Genomic DNA, 21,229 nt, shown 5'->3' on the forward strand with positions numbered 1-21,229 from the left:
CTTAAGGTTGCAATCAGCCCTGATTAGGAAGGGAGGTCTGTGTTCCCGAGTTCCCTCTTTTAAAGCGTTCCCCTCCTTTGGCCTGGCCTGCTAGCCTGTGTGGGGTTTCCCTGGAAGCTGAGGCTGGGCAGCCAGGGCAGTGACGTGGGCCCTGGGCTCCCCAAGGCCCTGACTTGGCGCTCAGCCCTGTCCTGTCCCTGAGCCCTGCTCTGGTGCCGAGTTCTGATGGGGAAGCAGAAACTGGGAAGAGCCCCGAGAGGCTGCCGGGAGATGCCCTGGCTCTGCCAGTTAATTTGCTGTACAATCCTAGGGAAGACCTTACCCTCTCTGGGCCCCAGCTTTTTCACTTTCTAGATGGGGGTAAGAACAACACAGCAAAAATAAGAATCTCTCCTTACAGAACAGGCGTTGGCAAACGATAGCCTACGAGCCAAGTGTGGCCTCTGCCGGCTTGTATAGATGGGGTTTACTGGCACATGGCCGTGCTCATTTGTGTATGCATGGTGTGTGGCTGCTGAGACCATATGTCCTGCAGAGGTGTATTTACTCTCTGGCCCTTTCCGAACAACGTTTGCCAGCTGTTCTAGAGCAGGCATTGCCTCCCCGCCCTGTTGGTGCATCATCTCCTTTAACCCTCCCAGCAGTCCTAAGAGATAGGTTTTATCATCACTCCCATTTTACGGATAGGCAAGTTGAGGTACAGCGAAGGCAAGTCATAATTGTCCTAGCGGTGTTTCCTCACATGAGTGTTACGAAAAATTTTGTGGATAATGGTGGGGTCGTGCAGCGTTTATAGCATACTGCTCCTATGCTGCTGTTTGTTATTTGGATGTCCTAGCAAAGCCAGTAGTGGAGAAGAGATCCTGGCACTTCACCGTAGCGCGTGCTGGTCAGTGTTAAACAGCTGGCTCTCCAGAAAAAACATCCAAAAAACAAACTCAGCCTGGTTTGTAGTACTTGCTGGTTTCCGTGGTGTACATACCCCCACTGTGGCCGATTTCAAGCTAGCAATGTGGCATCACTGAGAGTGGAGACGGGAAGAGATGAGCAGTAGCAGATGGTTAGATAGTATTTCCAGCCCACAGATACACTAGGCGCAAGTAACCTCAGGAGCAGGACAGTAGTCAAAGGTCATAAAATCATCAGGAAGTGATGAGTTTGAGTATCATCTTTGTTTCTAAAAAAATATCTGTAGTTATAAGTGCATGTGGTGTAATGGTTACAAATGGCTGTGTTTAACGGCTGGCTTGCAATACACCTGAAGATTTAAGAATCTGCTCTTATGATCTATGCAGGCCATCTCCAGCACTTGCTGCTCTGGGGGGGGGGGTCCCCTGATCCTGTTTACATAAGAGATAAGGGCCCCGATCGTAGCAGCCTTCCCGACAGCTCTGTCCCTGTGCTCTTTGGGTCCATCAGGCATTGGGATTGGGTCCTCCTCGTGAAGCCAGGAGAGCAGCTGGTCCCCGAAACCCACCTGCTTGACTCTGATGGGGTAGAGGGTACCCTTGTAGCCCCCTTGAGGTACCACTGAGGCTCTGTTGTTTGCTTCCTGACTGCCATGGTGTGGCTGCGGTGGCTCCGCCCTCTGCCTGCTCAGCCCCAGAGGCCCTCTGCTCAGCCTTTCCGCTGCATCCACCGCCGCTCTTGCCCCTCCGTCCTGCCCCCGTGTTACAGCTCCTGAGCTGGATGTCTAGGCCCTGTATGGATGAGGCATCGAACCACTGGCAAAGGGAGGAGGTGTGTGTGTGACAGACAAGCAGCAGCGCAGGAGGAATTCCAGACACACTAGCGGTCTGGCGCTTGATCTCGTATCCAATTTAGGTGGGCTGAGGGGTCCCCTTCATAGGCTGCTTATTTTCCCAGAACCTGTCCGCCTCCTCCCTGTGTGGTGGCCGCACTAGGGTCCTAGGGCAGGAGTCCTCAGCAGGTAAAGTGGGTTTAGCCACTGCCTCTGGCGACCCCCGGGGGCAGCCCCGCACCATCTGAGGAGAGAGCTCCTCACGGTCCTAAACTCGGGCTCCTCCAGAGATCCGTGGCCGCCAGCCGGGCAGCAGCGGGTTGGATGCTACCCAGTCCCCTGGGCGAGCAGTAGGATCCCTTACACAGCTAGCCCCAAGATGGAGTGCGTGGCCACAGACCACAGTCTGGGAGTCGCATCGGCATGAGCTATGGAGGCAGGAATGTGGCTGTGGGAAACCCAATGCCCAGGGCCCGGCCCTGGAGGCTGGGGAAGAGCGAGTGCATGGAGTGGGGGTGAAGGGTGGGTGGACAGAAAGCGGAGTGTCAGCCGCCACTGCAGCCTGGCTCTCTCCACCCAGGGCTCTGAGCAGGAGCAGAAGTCAGTCAGCCTTTCTCTCCTTCCTTGCCCGGCCCCAGCTTCGCCCTGTAGCTGAGGCTTCCTCTGAGCTCTGGGGTGGGGGTGGCGGGGGGCACACATCCAGCATACTGCTGCTCCCCTTGAGTCAGCACCTCTTCTCTTTCCCCTCCTCCAGGAAGCTTTCCTGAATGGGGCCTTCCAAGGGTTCACTCCATTCTGTTCCACCCCAGAGATGGCTCCGTCCTCGGGGGGGTGAGTCCCTATCATTTGCTCTTTCTGTGGTGGCATCTTACTCTGAGCCTTCCGAGGGAAGCAGGGTGCTAGCTGATGTACGCTTTCCAGACCCTTCCCCTGGAACCTAGGGCCTAAATGCTGCCCACGTGGCTTAGGACAGGGAATGCCGGTGATTCATTTTATGTGACAAATCTTCACTGGGTGACTACTAAGTGCCTGATGCCAGGCTGGGTGCTGGGGATAAAGGAGCGTGTGTGCCTTGCCTGGACACACGGAGAGATGGATACAGGAGAGAAGTGAGGAGAGGCTGAAGACATGTCCACCACAGCAGTATCCAGGCCTCAGTGATGACTGAGCTGAGGGAAGAGCTCAAGTTAGCTCACATGGGAGGACATTCAAGGTCAAGAGAACAGCCCATGCAAAGGTCCTATGGCAGAGAGAAGACAATGGATTCCAAATTGAAAGAAAACAGATTAAAGCAGGAAGGTATTGTTTAGCACGAGACTGGAGAGTTGAAAGATTTAAACTGACCTCACTCGCACCATTTGCTGAGTGCTGCTTGTGTGCTAGGAACCTGCCACGGGCTGTGGATGTTCCACTGCATTCCCTTTCCACCAGTGGTTCCCAGCTGGGGGCGATTTCTACCTCCACCCCATCCCTCAGGGGACATTTGACAATGTCTGAAGATATTTTTGGTCGTCACAACTGAGGGGTCAGGAAGCTGTGTTGGTCTCATGGGTACAGGCCAGGGATGCTGCTGAACATCCAGCAATGCACAAGACAGGCAGAGGGAAGGACTGGCGGGAAGGTGGTGCTTCCCAGAAGCTCCCACATCGGGTTTTCTTGAGGCTTCATTGTTTGCTTTGAGAGAAATTCCTGGAGCGTGAGCCCTGTATGCCCACGCATGAAAACCAAAAAATACTTTGGAGTGAAGGAAGTGTGACATTGGATTATCTGTTAATGTACATGAGCCCGGGTGACAGGCTGGCCTTCTTCATAAGCTCTCTCCAGAGCTCACGCTGTTGCTGTCTCCTGAGGTGTCTGCATTCATGTGTTCACTTACTCGCTCTCCAGGTCTGTCTTGAGCACCTGCTGTGTGTGAGGTGTGCCGGGCGTATGACAGAATCCTCACAGAGGTCTCAGTGGGAGGAGATGGGTAGATGGGGGGGTGCTAGATCCAGGGTGCCATGGAAGCACATGGGAGGGGTGCTTGACTCATCCTGGCAGGGTGACCTTGAGGATGAGGCTGGCCACCCAAGGAAAAAGAAGGAAAAGAAAGGGGCAGAAAGACTTATGTGCAAGAGGCCTGGGGACAAGGAAGGGGCCCCCAGAGGGTCTCAGCTGGTTTGAGCGTGGAAATCATCAGGGATGGGGGTGTCTGGGAGCGTCCAGACTGCTGGAGACTCAATTCAGAGGCCACATCTGGGCTGGCTGGGGGAAAGTTGGCCTCTCTCTGCTCCCAGGGCCTGAAGAGGATGCGTGCAGAGCACCCTGGGAAGGTCAGTGGGCTAGAGGATGTAAAGACGTTGGCCAGTGGGATGGGTAGAATTCTGCCCAGGCTGGGAACCAGGGTGGCCGCAGGGCCAGGGCTCTGCTGGGAGGGACCGAACTTACTGGGTGTCCCTCAGCCTGGCTCCTCGTTCTCCCAGCTTCTTCTCAGCAATCCCTATCTGTCATTTTGAGCTGGGGGTGGGGGGGGGAAGGGAAGGAAGAGGCAGGTCTGCACTTGGGAGGTAGGCTAAAGGGTTGGGGGGTGGCCGAGGACCCTGTGGATCCCCACTCTGGAGGCAGGACAGGTGGAGAAGCCCAGGCAGTGTGAGGGGTATGCCCCAAGGGGACACTGGTTCCTCCCTCTGAAGGACATTATTTCTCAGGGCCAGGGCCTGCTGTGGGCCAAGCACTGAGCTAGGCCTGAGCTACCTGGCGCCCGCCCACGTGGAAATCCCAGGGAGGGGGACACCTTTTCTGATCACAGGAGGGCAGACTGCCCTTGGACAGAGACCCAGAAATTGCTGCCAAAGCCCCAGACAGAGGCCTCTTGGTGGGAGTGATGCTGAGGGGAGGCTAGGGGAGCCATCTGGAGGAGGCGTGAGGTGAGTGGGGATGTGCACTGGCAGCGATCCGCGAGCACGGAGGTCCCTGTAGGTACTGAGAGGGAGTGAAGAAATTATAGGGCTGGGGGGGGTGGGGTCAGAGCCAGCCTCCCTCCCTTCACTCACCTTAGCATCCTACCCGTGGGGGGCACAGTGCATTGCAGGCTGAGGTGGAGGGGCTACAGGGGTCTGGGCCTTCCACCCTTCCTCCAGCTGAACCCCCTCTCGCCCCACCAAGGTGCCCTGGGTGGCACGGACTATGGCTGTTGCACGGGGGGCTGGCCAAGCCCTGTTCTGAACTGCTTTCCTTGGCATCCCGCACCTCACGCCCGGGGTGGCCTGCTGGCGCGCCCCCCCCCCCCCCCCCCGCCCAGGTCCAGCCCTGTGTGCGGCCTTGCAGATCCTGAAACTGGGAGCCACTAGTTGCTGGACTTGGTACATGCCCTGGCGGGAGGCCAGTGTAACGTGGCCGGACCAAATGCCTTTTCTGTTGGGAGCCCAGGATGCCTGGGGTCCACACCTGCTCAGGAGGGAAGGATTCAGGCATGGTGGCCTTTGGGTCTTTCCCTGTCTGTAGCATGACACCCCTCCCTGTTATCCTGCTCCCCTGTGTGTGTGTGTGTCTATGTGTGTGTGTGAGTGTGTGTGTGTGTGTGAGTGTGTGTGTGTGTGTGTGTGTGTGTGTGTGTGTGTGTTGAGAGATTGATTGCTTGATTGATTGCTTTTGATTTCTACCCAGGGCTGTGGCTCCTGAAATGTCCACTTTTCCAGCTCCTGGAATAATTTTGAACAAATATGAGGTATATGAACCACCCCCGAGTATAATTGCAAACTTTATAGTTTATGACCTACCCTGCCTTTGTCCCACCTGTGCCTCATTTCTCTCATAAGATCATTAATGGCAAACATCGGTTGAGCATTTATTATGTGCCAGGAGCTGTGCTAAGAACAATATGTAATGTATTTCCTTAACAATGACAGCAGCTCTCTGAGCTAGATACTGTAGAATTATTCCAAATTTACAGAGAGACTGGTTCAGAGAGATTAAGCAAGCTGCCCAAAGTCAAACAGCCGATAAGTGACAGGACCAGAATTGGAGCTCCAGCAGTCTGGTTCTAGAGCTTGTGTTGAAGTTGTGATCACAGGAAGCAGGCCACTGTATCTCTGTCACTGAGGGGGAGGTCCTGCTTGGTCTCCGAGTTCCCCAAACCATTCAGGACCCCAGTGAGAGGCTGCAGGGTGGCAGAGGTGGCCCTGGATGCATCAGGGAGGTGGGCATCTGGTCCAAGGAAGCTGGTGCGTGGCCCAGTGGTTAGAGCCCAGTGCTAACAAGGACAAAGTGAGGGGCTGACTGACTAACTTTATGTACAGTAAACTGCAGACTGGCTTCTGAGTCAGCCTCCTGCTCCTGTGCCTGTCCTGGCCTCAACCTGCACTCTCTTTCACCCTCGGCTCAGGGGGAGCTGGTTGAGAGGAGGTGATGATGCGGTATAGCCTCTCCCAGAGCTAGGACCCGGTGTCCAAATATGTAGGGGGTGGACAGAGATGGTGGACCGGGCCCTCCAGACTTTGGCTTCTCTTAACTCATCCCACTGGGGAAATCCCCACTGGATTCTCTCCCTTGGAGTCCTTCCTTCTATCAGACTCTAACCTTTTGGGTGGGAATAACTCAAAATTCCATTCTGAGTCTAGTCTCCATTGAAGAGAGAGAGAGAGAGAGAGAGAGAGAGAGAGAGAGAGAGAGAGAGAGAACAATTTCCCTGTGGACTTGACATTGGAGTCTGGGGATGCTGTAGGAGGATGTGCTACCCTAGAGTAAAATTAGAGGCTGATGGCCCAGCTCTCAGCATCCGAAGAGTGGCTAGAGGTCTCCTGACCTGGGCCAGTCTCCCTGCCACTCCCAGGCTCTGGGGTCAGAATCAGCCATGACCAGCTCTGTGTCTCCAGGGCGGCGTGGTGGACGACAAGAGTGAAGATTCCATGTCCGTGTCCACCTTGAGCTTTGGTGTGAACAGACCCACGATTTCCTGCATCTTTGATTGTAAGTGATGCTTGGGGGTGTCTACAGGGGTGATATGGATGGATGTGTAACCTTGTGCTTGTTTGTATGGGGTTATATGGTCCAGTGTATATGGGGGGCTAGGGAGAATCGAGTCTATGTGCTCTGTGGTGGGTCAGTATCTTTTGGGGTGTGTGTGTGTGTGCAGGCATCTGTGAACACATGCACACATCTATCTACGTGTGGCGTGTGCATCAACTCAAAGCTTGGAATCAGGCATTCAAGGCCCTGTGCATTCTGGCTGCCCCCATCATTTATTTGGCCTTTCCTCCTCCTTCTCCTCCATCCCCCCTCACCACTTCTCACTAGGCCCAAGAACATGGCACTTAGGTGTCTACCTTTGAGCTGTAGTCTGTTCTGATCCTGTGGGGGGCTCACTCCCGCAGAGTGTGACGTGTGTCATTTCTATTGCTCAGACCCTTCATCTGTGGCCCCTCCTAGGGGTAGACTCTACCCTCGCCCCAGCTCCCCCTCTTAGCCACTCCTAGCTCCTCACTTGGCATCTCTGGTTTTTCCTTGGTGTAGATGGGAACCGCTACCACCTACGCTGCTACATGTACCAGGCCCGGGACCTGCCCTCGATGGACAAGGACTCTTTTTCTGGTAGGTGGGAGGGGAGCCAGGGACCAGGGATTGAGGGTTAGGAGTTGAGCCATCAGACCTTTGGACCATAGGAAACATGGCCCCGGGGCTTTGTCTATGGGTGGGGGCTTTAGCTGTGTTTGTTGGATTTGTGGAGGTGGCTGCCAGGGTCACTATGGCTTTCTGGTTGTCAGGTGGCCTGCTTGACCCTTCTGCAGGGTTTGGCTTTATTGACCATCGTTTCCTTCTGGAAGTCCCTCTGGCCTTGACCCCCAGGGATACTTCTTTCTCCTAGGTCTTCTGCAGCCTCTTACTACTCTACCTGCTCCTTCTCAGCTTCGTGGCCCTCTCAGTCTGATGGTCCTGATGGTCTGTGTCCTCTTCTCTGGGCACTGGGGTCCCCTCACCTTCCCTGGCTTCATGGACCACTCATGTCAGGGAAGCTTCTAGGCTTTTAGTTGATAGGCGCCCCTGATGTCCAGTCACATCTTAAGTATCTCCCCCTGGATGCCTCAGCGGCTCCTCAGTTCATCCTGTCCAAACTGAACTCCGTGTGCCCTCCTCCCCTGATCCCTTTGTTGCCTATCTTGGTCCTGGCATCACATCAGCACGTGTCTATTATCCATCAGTTTGCAAATCATCAGTCATCTGGTCCTGTTGATTCTGGCTTCTGAATTTCTCTTGGAGATGTTCCTGAGGACTGGCCTCGCCCCTTCTTCTCTGGACACGCTGGGCAACTCATGGTCTCCCTGCCACTTTCCACACTGCCTCAGACAGATCTGGTCATGTCACTGCTCTGATTTCAACTCTAGACACTGAGAGAGAAATCCCCAGCTCTTAGCCTGGCAGACAGCTCCTTTGTTGACCTGACCCCTGTGGACCTTGCCTTTAACCTTTCCCTATTTTACCTTTAACCACTAGTTCTGGCCTCGCCAGCTTTTGTCAACATTTGTTGAGCTTTTCCACATTCCCGACCTTTGTACTCAGTGTTCTCTCTGCCTAGATGTATTCCCTCTATCTTGAACCCTGCAAACACCTACTCATTCTTTAAGACGCAGCCCAGATGCTCTGACTTTTCCCTGAGCTGAGCTGGTTGTTCCTTCCTCAACACTTGGCCAGCTCCCCACCAACACATCTCTCAGAGCCCTGACCACTGCATAGATCAGTTGACATCTATCTTTCTCACTATGATTGTGAACACCTCTAGGAAGGGGCTTTATCTTTGCCTTTGAAGCTGCAGCATTGGTAGCTAAAGAGTGAATACTTTTACTGAGTGCTCACGACAAGCCTAGGCATTTTACTGGCATTATTTCACGTAACCCTTACAACTCTCCTCTGAAGTGGGTATTTCATATCTCCATTTTATAGATGAAGAAAACTGAGACTGAGATGCTTAACTAAATTGCTTGAGTGAAAATAGCTGACAAGTGACTTACCACCCTCCAAAAGCTTACTGCTTAATTGAGTAGAACTGAGTTCTTCTATGAGAGTGACTCTGTTCCTAGAAAGGCACTGCAGCCTATAGCCACCTGCCTGTCCTCCTCCTGGCCCTGCTCCTCCCCCCATGGGGGCCCACTCTCATCCCTCACCCCTAGCAGCTGTGTTTCCTCGCATTTTGTCCTCTCGGTGACCTGTTTTCCAGTCCTGTGCAGCCAGGCACACGGTGGATGGGGCAATTTCTCTTCTGTGCTTTGGGCCCGGGGTCCTGAGGGTGCCCTCTGAAAAGCACATGCAAAACTAACACGCAGGGACTGGCGGGCTAGGAGCAGATATGCAATTGCCCCTTATTGGGAACCTGCCAGGATGCTTGCTGACAATTGGAATGTAGCCCAGAGAAAAGAGGTGGGCTAATCTACAGTCTTGCTTCTTCCTCCTTGAGGGGGGCATGAGAGATGGGGGTGCAGGCGGCAGGCTTGTGTGGGCATGTGGCAAGGAGGGGGAGCCCTCGTCCTCTGTGGGTTAGGCTGGCCGAGGCCCCTGCAGGGAGGGAGCCCCTCCTAAGGAACCCTCTAGGAGGCAGCATGCACCCTGGGGACCACAGGCAGGTCAGCCTGGTGCTGGTCTGTGGGAGATGTCACACTTTCCATCCCAGTCCCACCCCCTCCCCCAAATAAACATCCCTTGAGCTTTGAGGGCACTGCCCAGGGCTTCCTCAGAGGCCGCTGGCTTCTGAATGAAAGGCCTGATTGACCAGCTGCTGGAAAGGAAAACAGCAGCCAACATGGGTGAACCTATAAAACCCAGAGTGTTTATTTTCACTCCCAAACCCTAAACCAAAGCAATTTCTCCCCTGGCACTGACCCTGGGGCGGCTGGCGGCCGGAGGCTGTGCGTGGCCACCGGCTGGCATTTCGTGGAGGAAACTCATGTGTGAATCCAGAATGTCTGGGGCCAGGGGAGGGTCTAGCGCAGTGTCTGTCACCGGTATCACCCTCAGCCTGCCTGCCATGTGTCTGGGGCAGAGAGGGCTCTCCTCCAGAAGTACTCCATCGACTGTGACCTGTGGTGCTCTAGGCCTTTCCTGCACTGCCGGGCTCCCATGGCCCTGAGCTGTACTCTCTGCTTGTGCCCTGAGGGGTGGGCCTTGGGGCTGCCCAAAGCGGGGGGGGGGGGGGGGGCGCTGTGTCTGCTTCCTTCTCTCTCTGGCCGAGGGGTTTGGGGGGACACACAGGAACTGCCCAGGAAATACTTGTTGAATAATATTAAACCCAGGCAGGAAAAGGAGGCTTGTGATGTTCTGCCCAGGCTGCATGAGGATTCCACCTCCAGTGGGGTTTGAATATATAGCCAGCATTGATTCTCCAGGCACTAGAAGGACGTGTGTGGCTTGTGGTTGTGAGCGTGTGTGACCTGTGTAGCAATTAGGCATTAAAAAATGTAAAATGATGCTTAACTCAAGTGACTTCGCTTTGATATTGGGTTGGGATCGCCCCTGCTTGGTGAGCATCTATACTGTGCACTGAATTCAGTTTGACTGGGAAAGATATGACTCTGGAGGACTTAGAAATCACATGTCCTCAACGCTGTATCTAGCGGGCAGCATCGCTTCCTTACGCTGCAGCCTGAGCGGAACTGCTCTTCAGTGTAGAATGGTGTTTCTCAAAAGGAATCAGGACAGAAGCTGTCTCATTTGCCAAACTGTTCCCCAGGGAATTCTGATTTGCTCTCTCCTCCAGCTGGGCACCTTGGCTGGGGTTTGAGCGAGCCATAAGCTCTGCTTACAGATCTCCCGCCAAGACAGACACCCCGTGGGCAGCTCTGTTGTGAGGTCACCACGTATCAGAAGATGGTCCTTAGCATGGGGGAATCAGACACTCCTCTTTGAGGATCTCGCTGGTCACTGGGCTGAGGCGGCCTGACTTGGTTTTAACCAAGCAAATCAGGGAGGGTAGGTAGACCAGATGCCAAGTTATTAATTTACCAGAGTGGGGTTTCTTAAGAAAGCAGAAGGTCCTGTGCCCTCTTTGTTGGCCTCATGGCTCCTGGTAGATCAAAGATGTGTGGCAGGCAGGTGGTCCTGAGAGGTGCTGCTCCAGGGCAGGCCGCAATGAGGTCTGATGATCCATGGCTGCCCCACAGCTGAGTTCACCTCCGTGGGGACCGGTGCTTAGTTTTCACCCAGATCCAGACTCTGTCTTGGGTGGGGCTGGAGAGCTCTTGCTTTGGGGCTTACTGTGTCTGGACCCCAGTCATGGCCCACCTCCTCCTGAAGCACAGCTTTCTGTCAGGTTGGCTCCGGCTAGGGGAATTCTCCCGTTGAGCTTACGGAGCTGTTTTCCAAAGTGCATTGGAGGCTTGTGAAATGCTCCACTTAAAAAGGGTCCCTGAGCAAGGGAGACTGGGAAACACTACACACTTGAAGATTTACGATGCACAGTGGCATTGAGAGGTTCTGAAATGGCTGCAGGAAAGGAGCCTGTTTGACTTGTTTAAGCACTCATTAGCTCGCCAGGGAACTCGAATTTACGAAGAACACATTTTGGGAAACCCTGATCTACAGGATTCAGTCCAAATTGCTCAGCTTGGATCTGGGACCTTTGTGAGCTGCCTCGCTTCCTCCTTCCTCTTTTATCCCCACTGCCCTGGGCTTCTCCTCCTCAGCCAGACCAGCTCCTGCTGTTTCCCAAATGCCCATGCTCTTTGGTGTCTTTGCGTATGCCACGCTGGATGTCTAGAATGCCCCCTCTTCCTTGGTCTGCCGTGGTTATTCTTCCTTCTTGAGACTCGTGGTGGGAGACCTCCTTTGAGAAGACTGACCTGATGCCACCAGGCTACGTGGGCTGTCCCCCACCAGCAGCACCTTATACATTCCCCTATTAAGTTGCACATCACCTTGGATTCTGTTGTGTGGTCACCATTTCCGACCATAGTCATGATCCTAAGAGCCTAGATTGCATCTCATTTATGTTCGTTTTCCTAGTGCTGCGCTTACCTACCACGTGCTGGGCAGTCAGAAATTGTATATTGTATGAATGATGGATTACAAATAATGCTGGAATGAACATCTCTCTACATATAGCTTTTTGGTTAATTTGGATGATTCCCAGGAATATAGGAAACAAAATATAAACAGTTTTATGTGTTTTAGGGCATAATGCCCAGTTGCTTTCCTGAATTGCTTCCAGCAGTAAAGGAGAGTACCTATTTCATCAAATATTTGCCAGCACTGGGTTTTATAATTCTGAACAATTTTTCTTAACTTAATAGGGAAAATATTGCTATACTATAGTTTTCATTTGCACTGCCTTATTTGTGATCTACTCCCCTCTCTCTTAAGGGTTCTTTTAACCCTTAAGTGAAAAGTGGAAGGAACACTAGACTAGGAGTCAGGGGGTCTAGCCCTCGTCACGTTTGAGCATGGGCTAGTAACCTAGTCTTCATGGGGACAAGTAGGATGATGCCACCTGCCCTGTCCCCCATTCTGGTGATCTGAGCTGGGAAGGTGGCAGGGCCTATGAGGAAAGCTTAGTGTACTGTAAAGGTTTGGGAAGGCTCTAGGAAGGTCTGAGCAGCAGAGCTCAGGTGCAGGGCTCTAGGTCCAGCAAAAGAACCACCTGCCTGGGGCCCCTCTAGGTGATGGTGCCCAGTAGAACCATGTGTGTTCATGGCTGGAGCTTCCTGGGACAGTTAATGGTGCTTAGAGAGCTCAGATCCAGCCACTTTCCATTTCAGCTCCGTGTGGGTTGGGGGGTGAGGCCTGGGGGCCAATGCCGCCCCTCTTTTATGGGAGTGGCCCTGGGGAGAGGGCTAGGCTGGGGCCGACCGAGAAGAACCAGCCCCTTATCTTCTCTTCCACCTCCCCTTGGGGATCTGCTTCTCCTTCCTCTTGGCTTTCCTGGAAGAGGGATGTGTCTGTGCGGTTGTCTGGCCTTCCCTCATCTGACCACCTTGCTTCAGCAACACCCCCGCCTGCCTTGTTTCTTTTTTTTGGAGGGGCTGGGCCCTGTGGGGGGAGAAGCCAGGCCCCAGCACACAGTAGCCCAGTGTCTGAGGCCCCAGGCCTCCAGGCCTGCTCTTTACAATGCCTTTGTTGTGTGTTTTTTCCTCCCATGGGCGGGTGGGGCGCGTGTGTGGGTCTGGGTGATTTTTGTTTGAAAGCCACCCCCTCCCTGTTCCCCCAGAGCTGAGCTCATTGCTTGCGCTGCTGGGGCTGCTGGAAGGAGTCGGCCTGCTGGGGGGGGGGGGCAGCGTGGGGGGTGCTGGCAACACCAACACAGCGTGCACAGCCGCTACAATGTGCAATTGTGATCTTTGTGTAAACGCGGTCGGTCTGGGGCCCTCGCGCTTATAAAAATAAAGCGTTGGGAAGCACGGGGGGTGGGAACAAAAGGGGCTTTTTCGCCGGCTCTCTAATATGGTTTTATTTATCAGAACGCGCCCTCTTTCCCTTACTGGAACCAGGGAGAGGTTCTCTGCCGAGCTTGGAACTGATGGTATCACAGCCAGACGGTTTCATTAAATGCACAGACGCCGCTGGGCCCTGCCAGGGGCAGGAGGGGAAGTGCTTGGGGCCCACCCTGCCAGGGCCGGTGCACGGAAGGGGGAGCCCCATGCCAGGGAGGCTTCCACCAGGTAGCGGTGGCAGGATGGGTGGGCATGTCTCCTCTGTCCCTTCCCCTGTCAAGGGCCTTGCATTGCCCTCTTCTACCCACAGGATCAAGTTCACAACCAGTTTCCTTCGGGAAGCCCTCCAGGCTTGACCGCACTGTGATTTTGTGCTTAAAGTCTGGTTCCGTGTGGGTGGCTCCCTCCTGTTAGCCCAACCCAGCATTATTCAGCCAATGAGTGCCCGTGGCTTCTGCCTCCTAAGTTGGATCTCCCCCACCCTTAAAACTAGCCCATCGGCCAACAGCCAGAATCTTGGATCCTACTCTCCTCATCTCTTGATGGGAGTCCTCCCCCTCTCCATCCCAGTCTTTCACCTCTTCTACGGTCACTCTCTGTCACCTCCTGCACAATGGCCATAGTGTGCCACTTGGACTCCTTATGGCCAAGGAACCTATCCTGCTTCCCTTCCCTTTGTGAGGAAGTGCTTTCTCCCCATCTCAGCCCCAGCATTATAGCTGGACCTCCCAGCACCGGACCTCTAGTGCTGAGGGTCTCTTGAGGTCACATGGGGGTTAGAGCACCGCTGGGGCTAAACTGTGAGGCTCAGAGGATGCAGGATGCTGCAGGCTGGAGCAGGTGCCAAGGGTATAAGGCACGTGTGAGAGCATTTGGGCTCAGCCCTCCCAGACATCTAGCATCCAACTGCCAGCTTCTTGCATCTCCAGACTTTCCTGTGCAAATGCCTGGTACTCTGGGTCTTACAAAATGGCAGCAAACTGGACCCCGCACCAAGTCTGACATCCTAATTGGAGAAGTTGGAGGAGCTCCACCTCTGGGCCCTCTGCCCCTGTCCCAAGTTACACGCATTCAGTTCCGTAGGACTTTCTCTTTCACTGGTTTCCAAAGTGTGGCCCTGGAAGACCACCACATCAGTACTCCTGGAAACTTGTTAGAAATGCAAATTCTCAGGCCCCACCCCAGACCTGAGGAATACGTCTCTGGGGGTGGGGCCCAGCAGTCTGGGGAAGCCTTCCGGGTAATTCTGCTGTATGCTCACATTTTAGAGCCACTGCCGTAGGATCTTCTCTAGTAATACCAACTTCCCTTTGGAAGCAGGCAGGGGGAATTGCCAGCACACGGGTCCCCAGCCAGCATGCCTGGGGCTGGAAGACTGCAAAATAGTCTGGGGCAGCAGGGAGCTGCAGGGATCGCAGGGCTCCTCTGAACCCCACCTACTGCTAAACAGCTTATGAGCCCATGTGCTTCCCTCTGGTGTCCTTGCCCATCTAAGCATCACTATCACCCGTGCTCACAGAGACCTCATAACTGATGTCCCTGCTCCCTCCAGGCTGTGTGGCCGCCAGAGAGGGCTTGCTGAAATGCAGGCCTAGGCACCCCGGTCTGATGGCACCGACATCTCTGGTCTGCTCTCCCTTTTTTGAGGAAGATAGGCCCTTCTCTCACACTGTCTCACACATGCCCCCGCACCTTATATGCACTCTTCAAAGTGCTGACCAGGATTGTGGTTTTATGGTTGCTTGCATGGATTATGTTTTTGCTTCAATTGTATGTATTCTCAGCCCCTAGCACCTAGTTCCTGGCCTGGCATGTAGAAGCCATTCAATAAATGCTTGCTGGATGAAGGAATGAATGCATCATCTGGGCACTTGCTTCCTCTAGCTGGGCCTGGCCTCCGGCAGCCAGCCCAGGGAGGAGTCCAGTAGGGGAGTTCTTTGGATCTCTGGCCTGCTCTCCTGGACCTTGTCTCTATTTCCCCATTGTGGCCCACCAGCTGGCCTTACAGAGACCTAGGTGAGGGGCCCTGGGGAAGTGGGCTCCCACCTGTAGGTTTTCGCTGCAGCACGGCGGCCATGACTCTGCTCCAGCTTTGGGGTCCGCGTGACTCCTGAGCGGGCGACTCTCACGGTCTCTGCTGTGTCCTGCCTCCCTTCCCTGTGCCCGGCCCACACAGATCCCTACGCCATCGTCTCCTTCCTGCACCAGAGCCAGAAGACCGTGGTGGCGAAGAACACTCTGAACCCTACCTGGGACCAGACACTCATCTTCTATGAGATTGAGATCTTTGGTGAGCCAGCCGGCATCGCCGAGCAACCGCCCAGCATTGTGGTGGAGCTGTATGACCATGACACCTACGTGAGTCTGCTTACCTTCCTCCCTCGTCCCCTCACTGCCCACGCCCTGCAGGAGTCGGGGAGATACCACTGTGAGGGCTACCCAGCCAGGTGGCCTCTTCCCTGACCCCACAGCCTCCAGGGCAGTTAAAAATATTCTAGAGTAATTAAAATTGGATTGCTCACACATGTGCTGTGCCGGTGGCAGACACAGGGGATGGAACTGGAAAGGGTGTTTGGCTGGGGGTCAGGCTTTCTCTGCCTCTAACCTGCTTGTAAGATCCCAGGCCAGTTCCTTGTCCCCATCTGAGAGCTGCATTGACTCCACAAACGTTTATCAGGCATTTGTGTGCTAGGCTGAGTGGCTCTGCACTTGGGGTTCCCAGTCTAGGTGGGAGCCGAGAATCACCCACAGAGCAGGGAATCCTCCAGTAGCACAGGCAGGGCCCTCCAGAGCTGTCCAACAGAACCTCCTGCGATGCTGGGAATGCTCTACGGCTGTCCGTTCAGAATGCGAGCCCCTCGACGCCCATGGTGATCGAGCAGTGAAAGTGACTAGTGCAACTGAGAAACTGAATTTTAACTTTCAGTTTTAATTAATTAAGCTTCAAATTTAAATAGCCACAGGTACTGGGCAGTGCAGCTCTAGAAGGTTCCCGGGAGGGAGAGGCAGCCCTGGGCTGGAATGTGAGGGAAGGCCGTGGGGCAGACCTAGGCCCTGAAGGAAATGTGATTGGGGTGTTGCGGCAAGGCACAGGGGCATTGCAGCACGGTGTGGGGCAGGGGGAGACTGAGGAGAGCAGAGGGAAGGCTGGGAGGAAGGAGAAAGGAGTATGAGGCCAGGGTAGGCAGGGAGTGACGGGGCCGAGCAACATTTTAAAAAAAGAGAAAAGGGAGAGACTGGGCTGGCTGACAGCGTGCGTAGCAGCAGAGAGGTCCGGCCTGGGTTGGTGGGGTGGCCGCGGATAAAAGGGGAGGGGAAGGGTTCGGAAGATGTTTCCAGAAAGAGTTGCCATGGCTGGATGTCAGATGCTCTGGGAGGGTGTGGTCAGCAGGGGGTGGGGCAAGGTGATGCTGTTTAAGGTGTCCCACCAGGTGGAGGGGGCCCACTCGCAGTGGGCAACACGGGCCTGGGCTGGGGAAGCCCACCTGCGAGCACTTCCCTTGGCTCAGCGAGGGGAATGAGCAACTGGAGGAAGAGTCTGTTTGGGACTGTTTGGGAAAGAGCACAGGGCCTGGCACCTTTGGGGCAGGGAGAGGAGGGAGGGAGGAGGACCGGGATGTGCTGGGCGGGGGGACAAGGCAGAGGAGCAGGTGCAAGTGCTAGAGCAGGGCTGGCCAGGAGGCCGGCAGCACACAGACACTTTCTTCCAATAGCATCCCACCTCCTCTTTTACAATGTTACTCTGACCTTGCCTCTCCCCTGCAGACCAGTGCCTGGGAGGGATCTCACCAGGGGAGAAGAGCCATGGCTTCTGGGTGTGGGGCTCCAGGGTCCTGGGGGAGAGCAGAGGCTGTGTGCATTGTTAACATAGTCAAATAACTCCGTACCTGTTGGTGAATACCCATTGCCTCGAGCTCCTGCTGGTCTGGCTGCCCCGGATCCCCTCCCCACAACCTCTCCATGACCCAGCAACTAACGGGGCAACACCAGGGCCAGAGGGGCCTCCAGGACCACTCCCAGCCTCTGGCTGCTGTTCATGCTGAGAGGTTGGTGCTGGGCTATCACCTGCTGTGTGGGCGTCCATGCAGGAGCTGGTGGCCACTCTGGTATGGCTCTTCGGGACGTCCCCAGCAGTGGTGTGACTGCAGGCAGTGGCTTCCAATTCCACTCTGGGTCTTTCCAGATGAGGGCCTTGGGCAAGGCACTAGGGCTTGTGAGGGCTGCCATACCCTCTGGCCAAGACGCAGGTCCTGCCACTGTCCCCTTGGGGAAGCTGATCACAAGGCCAGAATCACAGGCCAGTGAGGTCACAGAGGACCACGCCAGAGGGCCAAGCTTGGGCAGGGCTGTGGGTGACGGCTTAGAAGGGCAGAGGGCAGTACGGCCAGGGGAGATGGCCCATGTGAAGGCCAGGGGCTGAGAGGGCAGCAGAGGCCAGCAGACTGGAGTGGGGGATGTGCAGAGAGAACGAGGCAGGGCAGCAGAGGCAAGCAGGCTCCATGAGGAGCCTTCCATGTTGGGAGGAGATGTGGGCTCTATTCTCTAGGGAGTGGGAGCCATGGATGGTGCCTGAGCAGAGGGATGATAAGATGAAAACATCATTTTAATAAGACTCATTTAACTTGATGAGTGATCACCGTTTCCCCAGCTGGAAATGGGGAATTTAAAGGAGAGGCAAAAGCCCTTGGAAAGGTCGAATCCCTACTCTGCTGAGGGCATTGGAGAAATGCTAGTGCCACCCTGGTCTCTAATGGGCTCAGAGCTTGATTAAATGAAATCAAGGTGAAGGCTAGTTAGAGGGATATTCGACCGTGATGGGAATTCAAATCTAGCAACAGTGGCAGGAGGCCACTTGCATACTGTCCCCACATTCTTTTAAGGGGGGCAGAGCTCACCATTCTGCACCAGGGGGCTGCCCTGACTCCTGAGTCCCTTTCTAGTTCAGGAGGCCAGATGTAGGTCTGGTGATTGCTCTGAGGCCACCCAGAGCCCCGGACTGGGAGATGCTGACTCTTCTTTCTCCATGCCGGGTCTAGGGTGCCGACGAGTTCATGGGACGCTGCATCTGTCAGCCAAGTCTGGAACGGATGCCCCGGCTGGCCTGGTTCCCGTTGATTAGGGGCAGCCAGCCAGCGGGTGAGCTGCTGGCCTCTTTTGAGCTCATCCAGAGAGAGAAGGTGAGGCTGGTTCATGCCTGGATCCAGGAGGCCCAGGCAGGGAGTACCTAGTGGGGGAATGTTGGGGGGCACAGGGAGAGGATGCCCCAGTGGAGGAGAGGGGCTGCAATACATCCTTCTTCCCCGACCAGGGGCCTGAACTCAGTGGGGAACACCCAACAGCCACCTGCTGTCAGGCCACCTGCTGAGGACGGGTTTTGCCCATCTTTTCTAAACCCCAAAGCATGACATGATCTAACTATTGGGGAGAATGTTGGAACCTGGACTGTGTTCGAATGTTTGAATCTTCTGGCCATTGGATATATTTTTCCCTGGGTCATAAGTCGATGTGGTTTCTGGGAGTAGGACCTCTGTGATCTGGTTTGGGGAAGCTTAATTGTGATGGGGGCATCTCCATGGAAGGGTCCGGGCAGGACTTCTGTTCTAGTGCTGCCTCGTCCAGGGCCTCGCTGTGTGACCCAGGGCCGGCCACTTCCCTGCTGTGAAATAAGGCATTTGGTTTAGAGCCATATCTCTAAACTTGCTCTGACTGCAATGTGAACCTCCCTGTGTCAGCCAGAGAGAAATCGGGCTACTCTGGGTGAGGCGTCGGCTTCCCCGTGCAGTCGCCCATCACTTCCAGCTTCCTCTGAGGAGTCCCTAGTCCTCCAAATAAGTCTGCAAACCCCTGCGCTGCCTTATCACTGACCTATTCCACGAGTGTCATTTTGCAGTTGGAAATGTGTCTGCCTGGCCAGGGCAGAAAGGAGGGGGTGATGGGGCCTTGGGTGAAAGGCACCTGACTAAAAGCTCTCTTGTTTCTGCACCCTAGCCGGCCATCCACCATATTCCTGGTTTTGAGGTAAGTCTTGCTTTTACCCTTTCTTCTTCTTCTTCTTTTTTATTTTATTTTTTAATTTTTTTTGAATGTTTATTTTTGAGAGAGAGAGAGTGAGCATGAGCAGGAGAGGGGCAGAGAGAGAGGGAGACAGAATCCAGAGCAGGCTCCAGGCTCCAACTGTCAGCACAGAGCCCAACGCGGGGCTTGAACCCACAGAACGCGAGATCATGACCTGAGCCGAAATCGGATGCTTAACTGACTGAGCCACCCAGATGCCCCTTACCTTTTCTTCTTTAACTGACTGCCAGCCTCCTGGTTTGCAGTCCCTGCGGGGTCAGGAAGTGCTATCAGGCATACACGATTACGGTCCTGCCTTCAAGCAGGGGAAGGCCCTGGTGGGACCACAGGGGCAAGGTGGGCAGTGGGTGGGGTCTCTGCCCAGCTCTGGCCTTTCTTGCCCTTCTTCCCTGAGAAGTCCAAGAATCACAGACTCTCTGAATGAAATGACCTCACGGTCACCCAGCCCAGTGGCTCTCAGCAGTAGGCATATTAGGATCCCTTGGGCAGCTTTAGATACGGTGCCTGGGTGGCCCAGTCAGTTAAGCATCCGACTTTGGCTCAGGTCATGATCTCACAGTTTGTGAGTTTGAGCCCTGCATTGAGCCCTGCATCAGGCGGTGCACTGACATTGGCATACAACCTGCTTCAGATCCTTTGTCTCCCTCCCTCTCTGCCCGCCACCACTTGAGCACGTGCTCTCTCTCTCTCAAAAATAAACATCTTCATTAGTAGAGTGTTGAGTATCCCTCTCTATCACGTGGGAGACCAGGGTTCTATTTCCTGATGGGGAAGCAAAACCCCCTTCTGGGGGCTGTGGGTGGCTCAGTTGGTTGAGCATCTGACTCCTGATTTCAGCTTGCGTCATGATCTAGCAGTTCCTGGGTTTAAATCCTGCGTCAGGCTCTGTGCTGACAGCACGGAGCCTGCTTGGGATTCTCTCTCCCTCTCTCCCTCTGCCCCTCCCCCACTCGTGCTCATTCTGTCTCTCAAAATAAATAAACATTAAACAAACAAACAAACAAAGAATCCCTTGGGCAGCTTTAGAAATCAGCAATGCTCAGGCTGCACCCCAGACCAAACAGAATACAATCTCTTGGGGGAGTGGCCCAGGCACTGGTATCCTTCCATGCTGTCCAGGGGATTTTAATGTGCAGCCAGGGCTGAAAACTGTCGGCTCAGCCCAGTGGTGTTCACCGCAGTCTCACCTGGGATAATGTAAGAAATGCCGATTTGTGGGTCCCACTTCAAACCTACTAAAGGGAACCCTGAGGGTGCAGCGCAGGAACCTGTGTGTGACTAAGCCCCCAAGGGATTCCGACGCACGCTTGAGTTCCTGAAGCTGTGATTTAGACTCTTCCCCAACTCCTCATTTCCACCCTGATGCAGTTTTCCTCCCTCTGCTAGTGGTGGCGAGTTTATTCCTGCTCCCCCTTCTTCTTCTGGGGGTCGTGGTAGAAAATGCAGACCCTTTACTGGTACCCCTGCTTATGCGATTCAGGAAGTACTATTCTCCGCCAGGCTCAGCTGCGGCTTTGAGAAGCAGGCTCCGTTTGGATGCCTCTCTGCTTATGAGGTAGCCTGTGCGATTTGCAGACAGTTCTTACCCTGCAGGCTGTCCTTTGCCCCCTGCCCCCAACTCTACCCTCTGCTTCTGCCCCCCACCCCTCTAGTCTTTTTCCTTCTCCCTCTCCTGTCCAGCCCAAGCTCCCGCCCTCAGGCCTGCCAGTCCCTGGGGATCTGGGCTGTTTCTTCTTGCCTCTCCAAGTCCACATGCTCCAGTAGAAACAGCAGCTCCAGGGTGTCCAGCCTGTCTGCTTCCTGGGGCTGCTGCACAGGGTCTGGGACCCTTCCCACCATCTGTCATTTTCCTTTCTCCTGTCCCTTCTAGAGATGCCTGAGCTGGAGGTTTATGCTTTGGCCTCTCGCACCAGTCTCTGCATCGACACCCATCACCCCTTCTTTCTCAGGGACCATGTGGAGGGCATGGCTGGAAGCATATCACCCTTACCCTTGATGGGAAGTGGGTTCTGTTGGCTTCTCT

At 54.7% G+C, this 21,229-nt stretch overlaps 1 protein-coding gene across 22 annotated transcripts in view; it reads left to right on the forward strand.

Moving 5' to 3' along the window:
• DYSF (dysferlin) overlaps positions 1 to 21,229 on the forward strand; it is a 225,210-nt gene that overhangs the window by 126,833 nt on the left and 77,148 nt on the right. For all 22 annotated transcript variants that reach the window (XM_043603645.1, XM_043603652.1, XM_043603654.1 and 19 more), the window contains 5 exons: positions 6,595 to 6,688; positions 7,232 to 7,309; positions 15,308 to 15,489; positions 18,168 to 18,308; positions 19,120 to 19,149. In XM_043603645.1, coding sequence (XP_043459580.1) covers positions 6,595 to 6,688; positions 7,232 to 7,309; positions 15,308 to 15,489; positions 18,168 to 18,308; positions 19,120 to 19,149 — 525 coding nt within the window. The remainder of the gene's footprint in view (positions 1 to 6,594; positions 6,689 to 7,231; positions 7,310 to 15,307; positions 15,490 to 18,167; positions 18,309 to 19,119; positions 19,150 to 21,229) is intronic.

Source organism: Prionailurus bengalensis, chromosome A3, assembly GCF_016509475.1.
Source record: "Prionailurus bengalensis isolate Pbe53 chromosome A3, Fcat_Pben_1.1_paternal_pri, whole genome shotgun sequence".
Classification (NCBI taxonomy): Eukaryota; Metazoa; Chordata; class Mammalia; order Carnivora; family Felidae; genus Prionailurus; species Prionailurus bengalensis.